Below are 13,422 nucleotides of genomic sequence, written 5' to 3'. Positions count from 1 at the left end.
GCCGACGCTAGAAGATCTGCGACTCCGAGGTATCAACCAGGGCAAAAGGTCTGGCTCTCCACCCGGGACATCCGTCTCCGTCAGCCCTGTCGTAAGCTGAGTCCCCGATATATAGGTCCATTCGCAATACAGAGGCAGATCAACGACGTCACCTACCGGTTATCACTCCCTGCACACTACCGCATCTCACCTTCATTTCATGTCTCCCTGCTCAAACCCTATACTGATCCTTTGTTTCCTCACTCCTCAGAGCCTGGCGCTGATGTGGTACCTCCTCCTCCCGTGGACCCCGCTGACGAGAACATCTACCAGGTCCAGGGCATTCTCGATTCCCGACGACGGGGCAATCAACTGGAGTACCTCGTGGACTGGGAGGGTTTTGGACCTGAGGAGAGATGCTGGGTTCATCGCGATGACATACTAGACCCTATGCTCCTACAGGACTTTCACTCATCTCATCCCAATCGTCCGGCGCCGAGAGGTCGAGGTCGGCCCCGTCGTCGGGTCTTTCGGCCCTCAGGAGCTGGCCGTGGAGGAGGGGGTACTGTCACAGATGCATCAGCGTCAGACCTCTACACTCCGCCCATCCGCTCCGCTTCACCCGAGTTCTGATTCATCGCACCTGTGTTCATCACCTGTCCCTAATTCCCCATCACTGCACTTCCTGTTATAAGCACCTTCAGTTCCTACAGTCATTGTCAGGTCTCGTCGATACTACATCGCCATACTGACTCACTCACTCGATACTTACCTGTGTTCCTTCATCCGACGATCCTTCCTCAACCAGCCTGCCTTCTTCAGATCACCAGCCTTGAACTTTCACCATCCCGACTTCCATCCTGCATCAGATAAGAGACTCATTCAGAACATTTCATCAGTTACCGCTCCAGTTTATCTCATCACTTCTTCCTGTCTGCCGTGACCATTATGTTTGTGTTAAATAAATATCCTTTCAACTTACCTGTTTGTGTCATTCAGCAATCCTGACAATTATAATATCAGTAATAGTTGCTCTGTTTTTGAAGTCCATAAAAAATGCATCTGTGCGTCAAATAACGTGCTCCACGCGGCTCCGGGGTGTTAATAAAGGCCTGCTGAAGCGAATCGATGCGTTTGTGTAAGAAAAATATCCATATTTAAAAATGTATTTCATTTTTTTCTATGGCTCTGCATCAGCCGTCCCCGCGCCATCACTTCAGGCGAATAAGATCAAAATACATGCAAAATACCGGCGGGATCATAGATATATACATAGATTCCTCATTAGTGCCTGCGCGGATCGGTCGAATGAGGCATCTACGTATATATGTCTTTGATCGCGCAAGTATTTTGACCTTATTCGCCGGAAGTTATGGCGCTGGGAATACTAGATGACATTCGTCTGATAAGAGGTAAAAAATAGCATAAATACTGTTCAGTTTCTCGCAGAAACCGATCGTTTCGTGTCTTAAGACATCAATGTGTCGCCACGAGCCGCATGGTTTAATATGGATTCGTATGTCTATGTGTTTTTACTCTCTTAGCTCTCATACTCTAAAATATCTCCATTGACATGCATTTTACGACTATCACACTGCAACGGTTGGAGTTAAAAATCTTCATTTGTGTTCTACTGAAGAAACAAAGACACGTATATCTTGGATGCCCTGGGGGTAAGCAGATAAACATAAGTTTCGTTTTTGGGTAAACTATCCCTTTAAGATCTTGAGAGGCTTACTCTAAAAAAAACAACAAATCAACAAAACAAAAATAAACAAAACATAAAATAAAATGAAAAATAAATAAATAAAATAAAAATATAATGAAATAATAATACAAAATAAAGTTAAATAAAAATAAATAAATTAATAAATGAATTTTAATTAAATAAATAAATAAATAAAATAAAATAAATAAAACAGCGCCCCTAAAAGGAAACTGTGGTAGAAAACAATATGAGATGGGAGAAAAAACAAGTCAATGTTTGCTCGCAAAACTTTTGGAGCTCTCTTAGCGAGCGGAACACACATGTTTTTGCAAGGGAACACAAAGTTTCTTAGGAGAATGCAAATAATTTGCAAGACTGAGAACATAAAAGCATTGACAAATAATTTTTGCTCCAACTCATATTTTGTCCACCACCATGACCCTTTAGAGGCTCCCTAAAAAAATAAAAAAAGGCTTTTTTTATGCATTGATCTGGGAGCTACACTATACAGCACCATACCTGCTCTCTCAATATCCCGCTGTCTTTTGCTGCTGGTATACAACTCAAATAAAGTGTCTGAACTACTCAGGACGGAGCAATGCAGCTCCCACCTGACCCCCAGACATTCCAGTACAGCATCTATGAACATGCACAAAAAGGAAATATATTTAGTATATCATTCAGCAGAAATATGATTAGAATAATGACGGTGAGGAATAAATAGATGAAACTAGATTTTTGTCCCCTGTAACTGTACAAGTATATTGTGGGTGGTTGCTATGACATTGCTATAAATCAAAACAGCCCATCCCCAAGACTCTATGGCCCCTACGGTTGGTCATTGCCAGGGAGTCACTATGGTTGCATCTGAAAGCTGTAAAATGCGGAGGTAGAAAGGCAATAAGGTACGTCGGAATCCGATGATCATGTCACATCCTGTCAACCTGTGCGAGAAATTAGTATTGTAGTAAATAAATTTGTTTATCACCAAAGCTTTCTCTCTATTTTGTTGTAGATCATTAAACCGTTATGCTGCCTCAGAATTCTGTCCAAAATTTGTTTTGTGAGGTACTTTCGTGGCACGTCCCAGTTTTTTTTTTCCCTAAGTCAACATATTTTGTTGATCCTGGAACAACATTCCTGTCTAATTTTATCCAAACCATATCCCTACCCCTAAACCTAACCCTACCCATAAGTTATCCCTAAAATCAGAGGGAAATTATACTGTGAATAACGGTGAATAACAAAGATGTAGAAGCACCAAACCATGGTTGTGAGCCTAAACTTGACATAAACTGTAAACTTGTCCCTCAAATCTGATTGGTTGAATGGAATGTTGCTCCATGCAAGATCAACAAAGATGTTGATCCAGAGACATATTGTACTTGGCAAAATCAGATTCTGCACTTTAGTGCAGGTCAACATGATTGTGCAGAGTAGGACATAATTTGTTGATCCTGAAGCAATATTCCTGTCAGAAAACATATTCCTAACCCTATCCCCTAAGCATAACAGTAACGAATCCCTAAAACCAGAGGGTTTGGTGAATAACACTGATGTAGAAGCACCTAACAATCGTTGTACGCATAAACTGTAAACGTGTCACTCAAATCAGAATGTTCTTCCAGGATCAACAACGATGTTGATTCAAGAACAAGCTGTACTTGGTAAATTCACATTGCCGTTGCCTGATAGGGCAGTAAGGCAACAATCCAACTGCCTAAGCTTTCGGATGCAGCCTATGTGGTTCACAGTACCTAGATGTTCTAGGTGGACACATACTGTACATTACAACTTACTGAAATGTATCATGTTGTCGTGTAATTGGTCTGTGTTTCAACCGCGGAAAGACAATAAAACAGCTTGTAAACAATGTCACGTAACATCACATTTACCTCAGAAGTCCACAGCTGTTAGCTCACTAGAGAAATCAACTCTTTCGCTAAATATATGCACTATATTAGCCTATATATTCATTATATTCTTCTTAACCTGTTAGGGATGTCTAGTTTATTTAATGTATGTTTAAATAAATCTGTCATGAAAATGATGATAGCCTATAAATGATTATATTTAAACAACGAATTGGAGAAAAAAAGAAAAGAAAAATGACGTTAGATTCAGAAGTTAATGCAAAAACTGATTTATGTGAAGCTTATGAGTCTTGATTATTATATCTAAAAATAAATAACAAATTAATTTAGGCTAATAGTTTGGGCTCTGTTGTTAAACTTTAATATTATAGCAATGTGTAAACTGCTGTACCGAACCCGTACCGAACCATGACTTCAAAACCGAGGTACGTACCGAACCGTCAGTTTTGTGTATCGTTACACCCGTTACAAAGTGTCAGCCATTCAACGGCATTATATGGAATCGGATGGGTTATTTTCCTAAAAATCTTCATTTGTATTTATCTGAAAAAAGAAAGTCATACACCGGGCCGGGGTGGCATGATGGTGAGTAAATGATGAGAGAATTAAAATTGTATTTAAATTTAATTTCATCCCTTAAACCCTTAAAGGGATAGTTCACCCAAAAATGAAAATTACCCCATGATTTACTCACTCTCAAGTCATCCTAGGTGTATATGACATTCTTCTTTAAGATGAATACAATCAGAGTTCTGTCCTGGCTCTTCTAAGCTTTATAATCAGGGCTTGACATTAACACCCGCCAGCCCGCCAAATGCGGGTAGATTTCAGCTGTGGCGGGTAAGGCAGCCACTCCCACTAGCCACTTTGGCGGGTTGAATATAATTTCAGCCAACAGCCAAGACCTTCGTATCAGAAATAACTTGCAGTTAGTGAAGGCGGGTAGGCAGAATCTCGCTGACACACAACAGAAGCGCTCTCTCGCGTGCGCTCTCTCTGTCGCACGCGCGATCAGTTCTCCTTGCGCCAGAATAGTCAAATACACGCGCACACAGATGTCAAAATGTCCATCGTGTGGAGTATCTCGCATGAACACAGTCGTTATGGCTAAAGTGTACGTATAACAGGTGGGTAATAACTGGATATGTGTCAGAATATGAATGGTGTCTGTCATTAATGTTAATCAAACAACTACAGATGTTAAATAAATGTATACATATTAAATAAACCTACTGTATCTGAAAATATATATTTTTAAATGTACTATTGTTTTTGTAATTTGCTAATTTGCTTATTTGTTCTTTTATATAGCCAAACAAAAATAACTCTAATACCTAATATTACATTTCTCATATTAGCCTATGCTCATATTGCCCACCCCTTGCCCACCTGCACATACCAGCTGATATACAATGTAGTCTTGATTTGGGTGGTCACTCTGCATTCCAAAGTTTGAAAGGGTTTTAAATCTTCTAAATCAAGTAATTTAAGCATGCCAAAGTCAACTTTAATGATATAAAATGTAATTTCCAAACATCAAAATTGTGGCCAGTGAAAATGCTGAGTGGCTAGTAACTTTGGAAAACCACTAGCCACTGTAGCTGGTGAGGAAAAAAAGTTGATGTCAAGCCCTGTTTATAATGGCAGTGAATGGCAGCCCAAAATTTTAAGCCCAAAAAAGTGCATCCATCCATTATAAAAGTAATCCAGGGGGTTCATAAAGGCCTTCTGAAACATCCGGTGGACTGCCGTCCATATTAAATTGACAAAAAAAGCATAACTGGCAATGACGTTGGACGTAGCGTAAGCGTTTTGAACTGAGAGAGGCGTTACGCTTTCTTTGTAAGTTGAATACGGAAGGCAGTCCGCCGGAAGTTAGATATTTAACATGTTAAATATGGATTTTTTTCTTACAAAAACCCATTGATTCGCTTCAGAATGCCTTTTTTAACCCCCCGGAGCCGTGTGGAGCACTTTTATAATGGATGGATGCACTTTTTGGGCTGCCATTCACTGCCATTATAAAGCTTGGATTGGCCAGGACATTTTTTTTTAAAATCTAACTCCAATTGTATTCGTCTGAAAGAAGAATGTCATACATCTAGGATGGGTTGAGGGTGAGTAAATTATGGGATAATTTTAATTTCCCCTTTAATTTGAGCAGTAGCAGTAATGATTCCTGCCTTAGCAAACACCACCAATTCGATTTTTTTAATACTTCATACCTGGTTTAGCGTTATGGGCCACTCTGCGAGACAAAATATAAAATCGTTCCTCTGGAGTGTCAATTTTTGGAGACCATGTGACATCTTTGCTGCATAAAAAGATAAAGAGAGAGATTATAGGTGCACACACACACACACACACGTTTTATGGGGACTTTCCAATGACATAATGATTTTTATACTGTACAATCTGTATCTTCTATCGCCCTACACTAACCCTACCCCTAAACCCTTCACAGAAAACCTTTTGCATTTTTACATTTTCAAAAAACATCACTTAGTATGATTTATATGTTGTTTTCCCCACAAGGTCAATGATCTTGGATATTGCTGTCTTTGTGGGGACATTTTGTCCCCATAACTTTGGGTTTACCGGAGCCACGCACACACACACACACACACACACACACACACACACACACACACACACACACACACACACACACACACACACACACCTGCACGCACGCACAGACACACACACACACACTTTGTCACTTTAATCCCCTCTTATCCCACAGTGCTTCAGTGCCAAGTGTTCTGCGGCCCCTCCTGATAGTCATTGTGTTCAAAGGCCCACCAAATTGAAAGTTGTCATTCTCTAATGTGCGATCCAACCTGCTCTATAATGATAGCATGTGGCCTGGCAGATATCCCACAGATCTATCCCTGGAGTGAGATAAACTGTCCCCCTCTCTCCTCGCCTGCCCGTCTCTCTCTCCCGCTAAACAGTTGTCATGGAAGTCCACTTGCCCCTGGCAACATACCAGAGTCGGGTACGTCGGCTGGCCGAGAGCGGGTGAACGAGACGTGGCAAAGGGGATTGTGGGCAGCTAGTGGCATCCTCGTGCCAGTGGAGTGCCATGGGGTCATCTGCAACATAAACACACAGTGAGAGATCATCTGAGTGTGTGTGTTCAAGAATAGGATGAAGTGATCCAGATATTTGAGCTTTGAGCAAACATATGTCTGTAACAGATGGCTGTTTGCATTAATGAAAATGAGAGAAAATGATGAAAAATGAATGCAAATTAATAATATAGAAATAACGCTTTTAAATTATGATTGTTTCATCACTCCAGCATCCACTGTTTGTTTCGACAGTTTTTCCCTTTTAAATCATACATTTACTTTATATTTTGAAATAATGTTATGAATACTTTTGCACTTTTCATTAATAATTAAACTCTATATGATCATTTTGCATGCAATTTTTGCAACCCTGTTACTGTAACACATTTGGGACATGATTGAAGTTTAAAACACAGGTTTGTTTGATAAAATGTTTTCTAACAATTAATATTAGATAAAAATTAAATCTAATAAATGCAGTATGCCATTACAATCTCAGAAAAAAGGTACAAAAGCTCTCACTGAGGTGGTACCTTTTCAAAAGGTACACTTTTGTACCTAAAGGGTGCATATTAGCATCTAGAAGGAGCAAAAGTGCACCATTTGAAAAGGAACCGCCCCAGTGACAGCATTTGTACCTTTTTTTCTGAGAGTGTAGAACTAAATAAAAGGTTTAAAAAAGTTATGCCTAAATGGTCAAACAGTGTTGCTGACTTGCATGAACACCCCGTCAAACTGTAATAATAACAAGGACACACTCAATAGTGAATAGCTCCCAATCAAGCAACAGCCGTCATTTCACCGTCTCGGTTAACTATAGACCCAATGTAGTGCGGCGATGAGTAACCCACTTCTAGCCAAAATAACCTTGACTTTGGTTACATGTCGTTTTTGCCAAAATAACTTGCGAGATTAATGATATTCCATCATGCAAAGTCAACAGTGATTACAAGGTGTTTGGTTTCATTTCTTTGAAATGTTCATGTTCTAGATGACTAGTCTATTCTTGGGCTATGGTTAGACGTCTATTTAATTTTCACTGACACCTTGTTTTAGCCTAGACGTCAGGGCTGTGTTTGGTTGATATCTTTTAAACGCAAAATTGCTTGCTGGGTTAGTAATTGTCTTATTTCTAAAAAAAAAAACATCTTGTTAGTTTCAGTTATACAGTTTTGTATATATGTAATCATTTGTTGCACATTTTAAATTGAGCTGGGGTGGTGTAACAAGATAATAGCTAAAAGGAATAGTGAAAATCATCATGAGAAAATGGAAAAATTATCATTTAATCATCCTCATCATGGTTTTGTCAAACCTGTATGACTTTCTTTCTTATGTGGAACATAAAGGAAGATATTTATAGAAAAAGTTTTGTGTCGATGGTCATCAAAAATGTTTGGTTACCAACATTCTGTCCACAGAAGAAAGATACAAACAGTCATAGAGGTTTGGAACAACAAGGCAGTGTTTAAATTATCATATTTAATGAACATATTTCATAGTTCTCACTTCAAAACCAAACCAACAACAACATGGGGTTTTAACAGAGTAATAGGACATCAGTTTGTTATGTGTGGAGAGTGTCTTTAAACATCCCCATAATCAGTATCTCGGATGTGAAAAGAATCGGCACAGCTATAGCTTTATATAACTCCAGTCATAAGAAGCATTCAATTCAACATTCAATTCAAGCAGACGTCTCTCAGCATGTCCACCTCTATTTCACTGCAACATTCGGACTATTCTAAATTAAACTCACAGAAGCCTGGCACAGGAATCAAAAGCCATACTGTCTCTCTTAGTTTGGGGGGTGGGGGTGTTGTAAACAGTGTTCATGTGCGTAACTGCCAATTCCTCTTATACCACTTCTGTGCCAAAACCCTACAGGTGCCTATCTCTAAAATGATGCCAGGTTTGTGACACCAGGTCGGCGGGATGGCACAGAGTGGCGCTCGTATCCCCCTGGCAAACCCAGGATTCTGGCAAAAGTCAATGCTGAAGACTCGCTGGGGCATTATGGGTAAAACCCATTGCATTAATGCAATGTTGGTTACTCCTTGATATTAAAGAGCCTTTTCCAAATCTGAACACTATTTCAAAAGAATATTTTTTTTCGTCATGAATGTTTCACCATGATTAATAGATTGTCTTGCTCAGTGATTTTTTTATAAATAAAGTATCAAACCTCTAGACAATAAAGGTCGATTCACACTGCACCGACAGACGCAGACCAACGGCGACAGTCACCAGATTACAGCACGTCACTTCTCAGACATTCTAACTCTGATTTAGCATGTTCAATCAGAAAACCAGCTCCGACAGACACCAACAGACTCCAACAAGTGTCTGTGCGGTGTGAATTGGCCTTAAAACACTAAAACACTACATTTACAAGGGTCGCAGATTAAGTGTATTTGAAATTATTGTCAAATAATCTACCTATTTAAAAATAAGATGCAATATTGTATTTTTTAAGAAACTTACAATAATTTAAAATACACAAACTATCTTTAAAGACAATATATTACATTGCATCTTTATCATAGTTGTTTCTTTTATATACACAGATCAGGCATACCATTATGACCACTGACAGGTGAAGTGAATAACACTGATTATCTCTTCATCACACCACCTGTTAGTGGGTGGGATATATTAGGCAGCAAGTGAACATTTTGTCCTCAAAGTTGATTTGTTAGAAGCAGGAAAAATGGGCAAGCGTAAGGATTTGAACAAGTTTGACAAGGGCCAAATTGTAATGGCTAGACGACTGGGTCAGAGCATCTCCAAAACTGCAGCTCTTGTGGGGTGTTCCCGGTCTGCAGTGGTCAGTATCTATCAAAAGTTGTCCAAGGAAGAACCAGTGGTGAACCAATGACAGGGTCATGGTGGCCAAGGCTCATTGATGCACTTGGGGAACAAAGGCTGGCCCGTGTGGTTCGATCAAACAGACGAGCTACTGTAGCTCAAATTGCTCAAGAAGTTAAGGCTGATTCTGATAGAAAGGAGTCAGAATACACAGTGCATTGCAGTTTGTTGCGTATGGGGCTGCATAGCCACAGACCAGTCAGGGTGCCCATGCTGACCACTGTCCACCGTCGAAAGTGCCAACAGTGGGCACATGAGCATCAGAACTGGACCATGGAACAACGGAAAAGGGCAGCCTTGCCTGATGAATCATGCTTTCTTTTACATCACGTCGATGGCTGGGTGCGTGTGCGTCACTTACCCGGGGAACACATGGCACCAGGATACACTATGGGAAGCAGGCAAGCCGGCGGAGGCAGTGTGATGCTTTGGGCAATGTTCTGCAGGGAAACCTTGGGTCCTGCCATCCATGTGGATGTGACTTTTTACAAATACCACCAACCTAAGCAATGCACCCTTTCATGGAAACGGTATTCCCGTCCGGCCACAAAGCAAACGTGGTCCAGGAATAGTTTGAGAAGCACAACAACAAGTTTGAGGTTTTGACTTGGCCTCCAAATTCCCCAGATCTCAATCCAATCCAGCATCTGTGGGATGTGCTGAACAAACAAGTCTGATCCATGGAGGCCCCACCTCGCAACTTGCAGGACTTAAAGGATCTGCTGCTAACATCCCGGTGCCAGATACCACAGCACACCTTCAGGGGTCTAGAGAAGTCCATGCCTCGACGGGTCAGAGCTGTTTTGGCAGCAAAAAAGGGACCAACACAATATTTGGTCATAATGTCTGATCGGTGTGTGTATATATATATATATATATATATATATATATATATAATGTCTGATCGGTATATATATATATATATATATATATATATATATATATATATATATATACCGATCAGACATTATATATATATATATATATATATATATATATATATATATATATATATATATATATATATATATATATATATATATATATATATATATATATATATATATATATATATATATTAGATATTTTGTATTGCGCTATGATGTTTTTTATTGTTATGATGTTTTGACATGTATTAGGTTATGGTATTTTTCGCATTTTATTTACTGCAGTCCTTAACTTTTTGTGCTCTGGCGGTAAATGAACAGAACGCAAGCGTCTAGCAGAAGAACATTGCAGCCAGAGCTACTTCTCTCTGTTTATGTCTATGGTGAGTCACGCAGGGACTGTGCTCCTCCGCAGCGGTTCCTACCAGACCGGTCTGAAATAGTCCCAATATAAACACTTATTATAAGTGTATCATAATGATTCAGGGTAAGACAAAAACATGGTTTGGAAAATGGATTCATGTTGTACATTCTCATTATATATTTTTTTGTAAATCTTGAACACACAGACAGCAGCTTTAATATTTATTATTTTATTTGGATAAGAGGTTTTGATAAAAGCATATGGTAGGGCAGTGATGATGTATTGTCCAAGAACATTTTTCCTTATATTTCAATATTTATATGTTTTATGTTTCAATATTCCACTAAACATCCAAAACATGTGATACGTTAAAATTTTTAGGATGACTGCACATCTCACCTGAATTATTTTTTCTGTCCGATGATTTATTGCCAAAGTCCTCTGCCCTCTGAACCTGTGCCTGTCCCAGTAGGTCACTTCCTAAAGCACCTGGCAGCTGCCAGCGGTTAGTGTGGCCAGCTTGTGTGCGCTGACCTAGTGAGCGAGCTGACACCTGTTAGAATCATGGAATAACAGTAAGTGATGTGCTAAAAGTTTCAAATATAAATAAATATATATGGTACAGAGTCATGAAGAAGATTTAAACTTACACTTCTTGTAGAGTTTTGACGTGAAATGTGGGAGGTTATAAGCACCGACCTAAAAAAATTAATAAATCAATAATCAATTAGGGACAGTATATTGGCCTCTAATATAGCATACAGTTGAGCAGGGGCTATACAAGGGAGTGCTCGGGGGTCCATGAGAAAGTTTACAGTAAAACCAAAATGAAAAAATAAATAAATAATACGATTGTGGCAAGCGGAGCGGGCTGAGAGACGTGGGAATGGGGCAAGTTAATGAGTCCCATGGAGGAGCTCAGGAAGGATAAAAAGAGGAGTGACGAAAGAGGAAGACGAGAGAGGACCAGGGGCCTATACCATGATGGTAGTTGAAAAAACTCAGGGTTAAAGGGTAAGTTTCAAGTTGACAAAACCAAACCAATACAATCAGAATTTATTGGTATTTGGTACCATGACGCTGATCATCAATTTTCTCTGTCAGGTTTAGATCCTGAGTTCATGGAGCATGTGCACATGAAAGTGTGACATCAGTAGCAAACAGCCAATCACATGCTTTGAGACAAAGAAAAACTGCAATTCGCTTCTTGCGAGAGAATCAGCAACATTTTTTCTTTTCTCTCTTCTGCTGAAGATTAAGAGATTGAAGTACATGACTACATAAATGAATGTACACAGCGAGAAGAACATATTTTGTTATATCAGTGCAAATGAAAGTTGTAAAGTTAGTTTATATAATCGATAGCATATATAGCCTAGCTAAACAGAAACTCGGAAATGTAAATTTACATGTAGTAATTTTGTTCTTTTAAACTCCATTTTTAATAATAGTTATTTAACTAAAATTGCTCATGTGTAATGGATTGGGGGTATAATAAGTATATAAATAACATACAAATCATATAAAATACTTATAATAAATAATCATCACTAAAACCCAGACAGTTTTGTATTTAAAAATATGTAGTGACGTAGTGACCTTTATTTTTAAGCAAGAGAAACTGGGGGAGTAATGGGGGACTGTCCAATTTCGGTTTGAGAAATCTCTATCCTAGAGCATAACCTGCCCGGGAACAGGTTAGCTGTGGAGCGTGAGTCTACTGGGATGTGTACAGCTGATTGTCTTCTATTAATTGTTACAAATCTCCTGGCCCAGACATGATCCCCCTAAGAATACTGAAAGAGTTTGCATGTGAATTTAGCAATCCAATTTGTGAAATCATAAACAGCTGTTTTGTGGAAGGGGTTGTTCCTGGACAATGGAAAGAGGCTGTACACATACTGGAAATGTGTGGACGACATGACAATTGCCCAGAGGTTCCAACAGACATTGGATGGTCTTGATGTGTGGTTAGAGAGGCACAAAATGAAAATGCAAGGTTTTAGATGTTTTACACTAGCATGAGACAGATTAACCATCACTCTCTGTGACCAGTGTTAAAGTTTTGGGGCTCACTACACAGAGTGATTTAAGATGGGATAGTCAAGTGGATCACATGTTGACCTCAGCCAACAGAAAGCATTTTGCTCTCCGTTGGTTAAAGAAAGTTGGTGTCCATGACCCAGAACTGGTTACCATCTATAAGACAGTTAAATTACTGCAAATCAAGTTAAAAGCCTGGAAAGTGTGCAGACAAGTCTAAGTTACTCTGATGCTGCCCTCAAACACCTTGGCTTGTGCACTCTTGCAAAGAGATGAGGTCAACTGTGTCTTGACTTTGCCAGAAAGTTAGACAAGTCTAGTCGCAGGGTCTGGCTTTACTTTGAGTCTGGCTTTACTGCTGCTTTACTTTGGTTTTGTTGTTTATGTTGTTTGCCGGTTTCCACTTCTTTCTTCCATTTACTTTACTTCCCTATACTTTGTTACAAAATTAAACTAACTAAACAGATAAATAAATACATAAATAAATAAGAACTTGATTAACACAACTAAAAAAATATATATATTAAAATAATTTAAGATTTAGGGATTTAGGGCCATACCATATAGAACAAAAAGGATAATAATGTAATGTAATGGAAACTAATATTTCTAAATGACATTT

General features: G+C 39.1%; 1 protein-coding gene across 1 annotated transcript in view; it reads right to left on the bottom strand.

The window, feature by feature from the left end:
- btbd16 (BTB (POZ) domain containing 16) overlaps positions 1-13,422 on the bottom strand; it is a gene marked incomplete at both ends in the record, with an annotated part of 44,245 nt that overhangs the window by 29,167 nt on the left and 1,656 nt on the right. The window contains 5 exons of the mRNA XM_079846318.1: positions 2,192-2,326; positions 5,787-5,875; positions 6,554-6,659; positions 11,157-11,310; positions 11,408-11,456. Of these exons, the coding sequence (XP_079702444.1) occupies positions 2,192-2,326; positions 5,787-5,875; positions 6,554-6,659; positions 11,157-11,310; positions 11,408-11,456 (533 nt within the window). The remainder of the gene's footprint in view (positions 1-2,191; positions 2,327-5,786; positions 5,876-6,553; positions 6,660-11,156; positions 11,311-11,407; positions 11,457-13,422) is intronic.

Source organism: Gobio gobio (genome assembly GCF_949357685.1).
Source record: "Gobio gobio genome assembly, chromosome: 20".
NCBI classification, from domain to species: domain Eukaryota; kingdom Metazoa; phylum Chordata; class Actinopteri; order Cypriniformes; family Gobionidae; genus Gobio; species Gobio gobio.
This window is presented reverse-complemented; position numbering and strand designations above follow the sequence as displayed.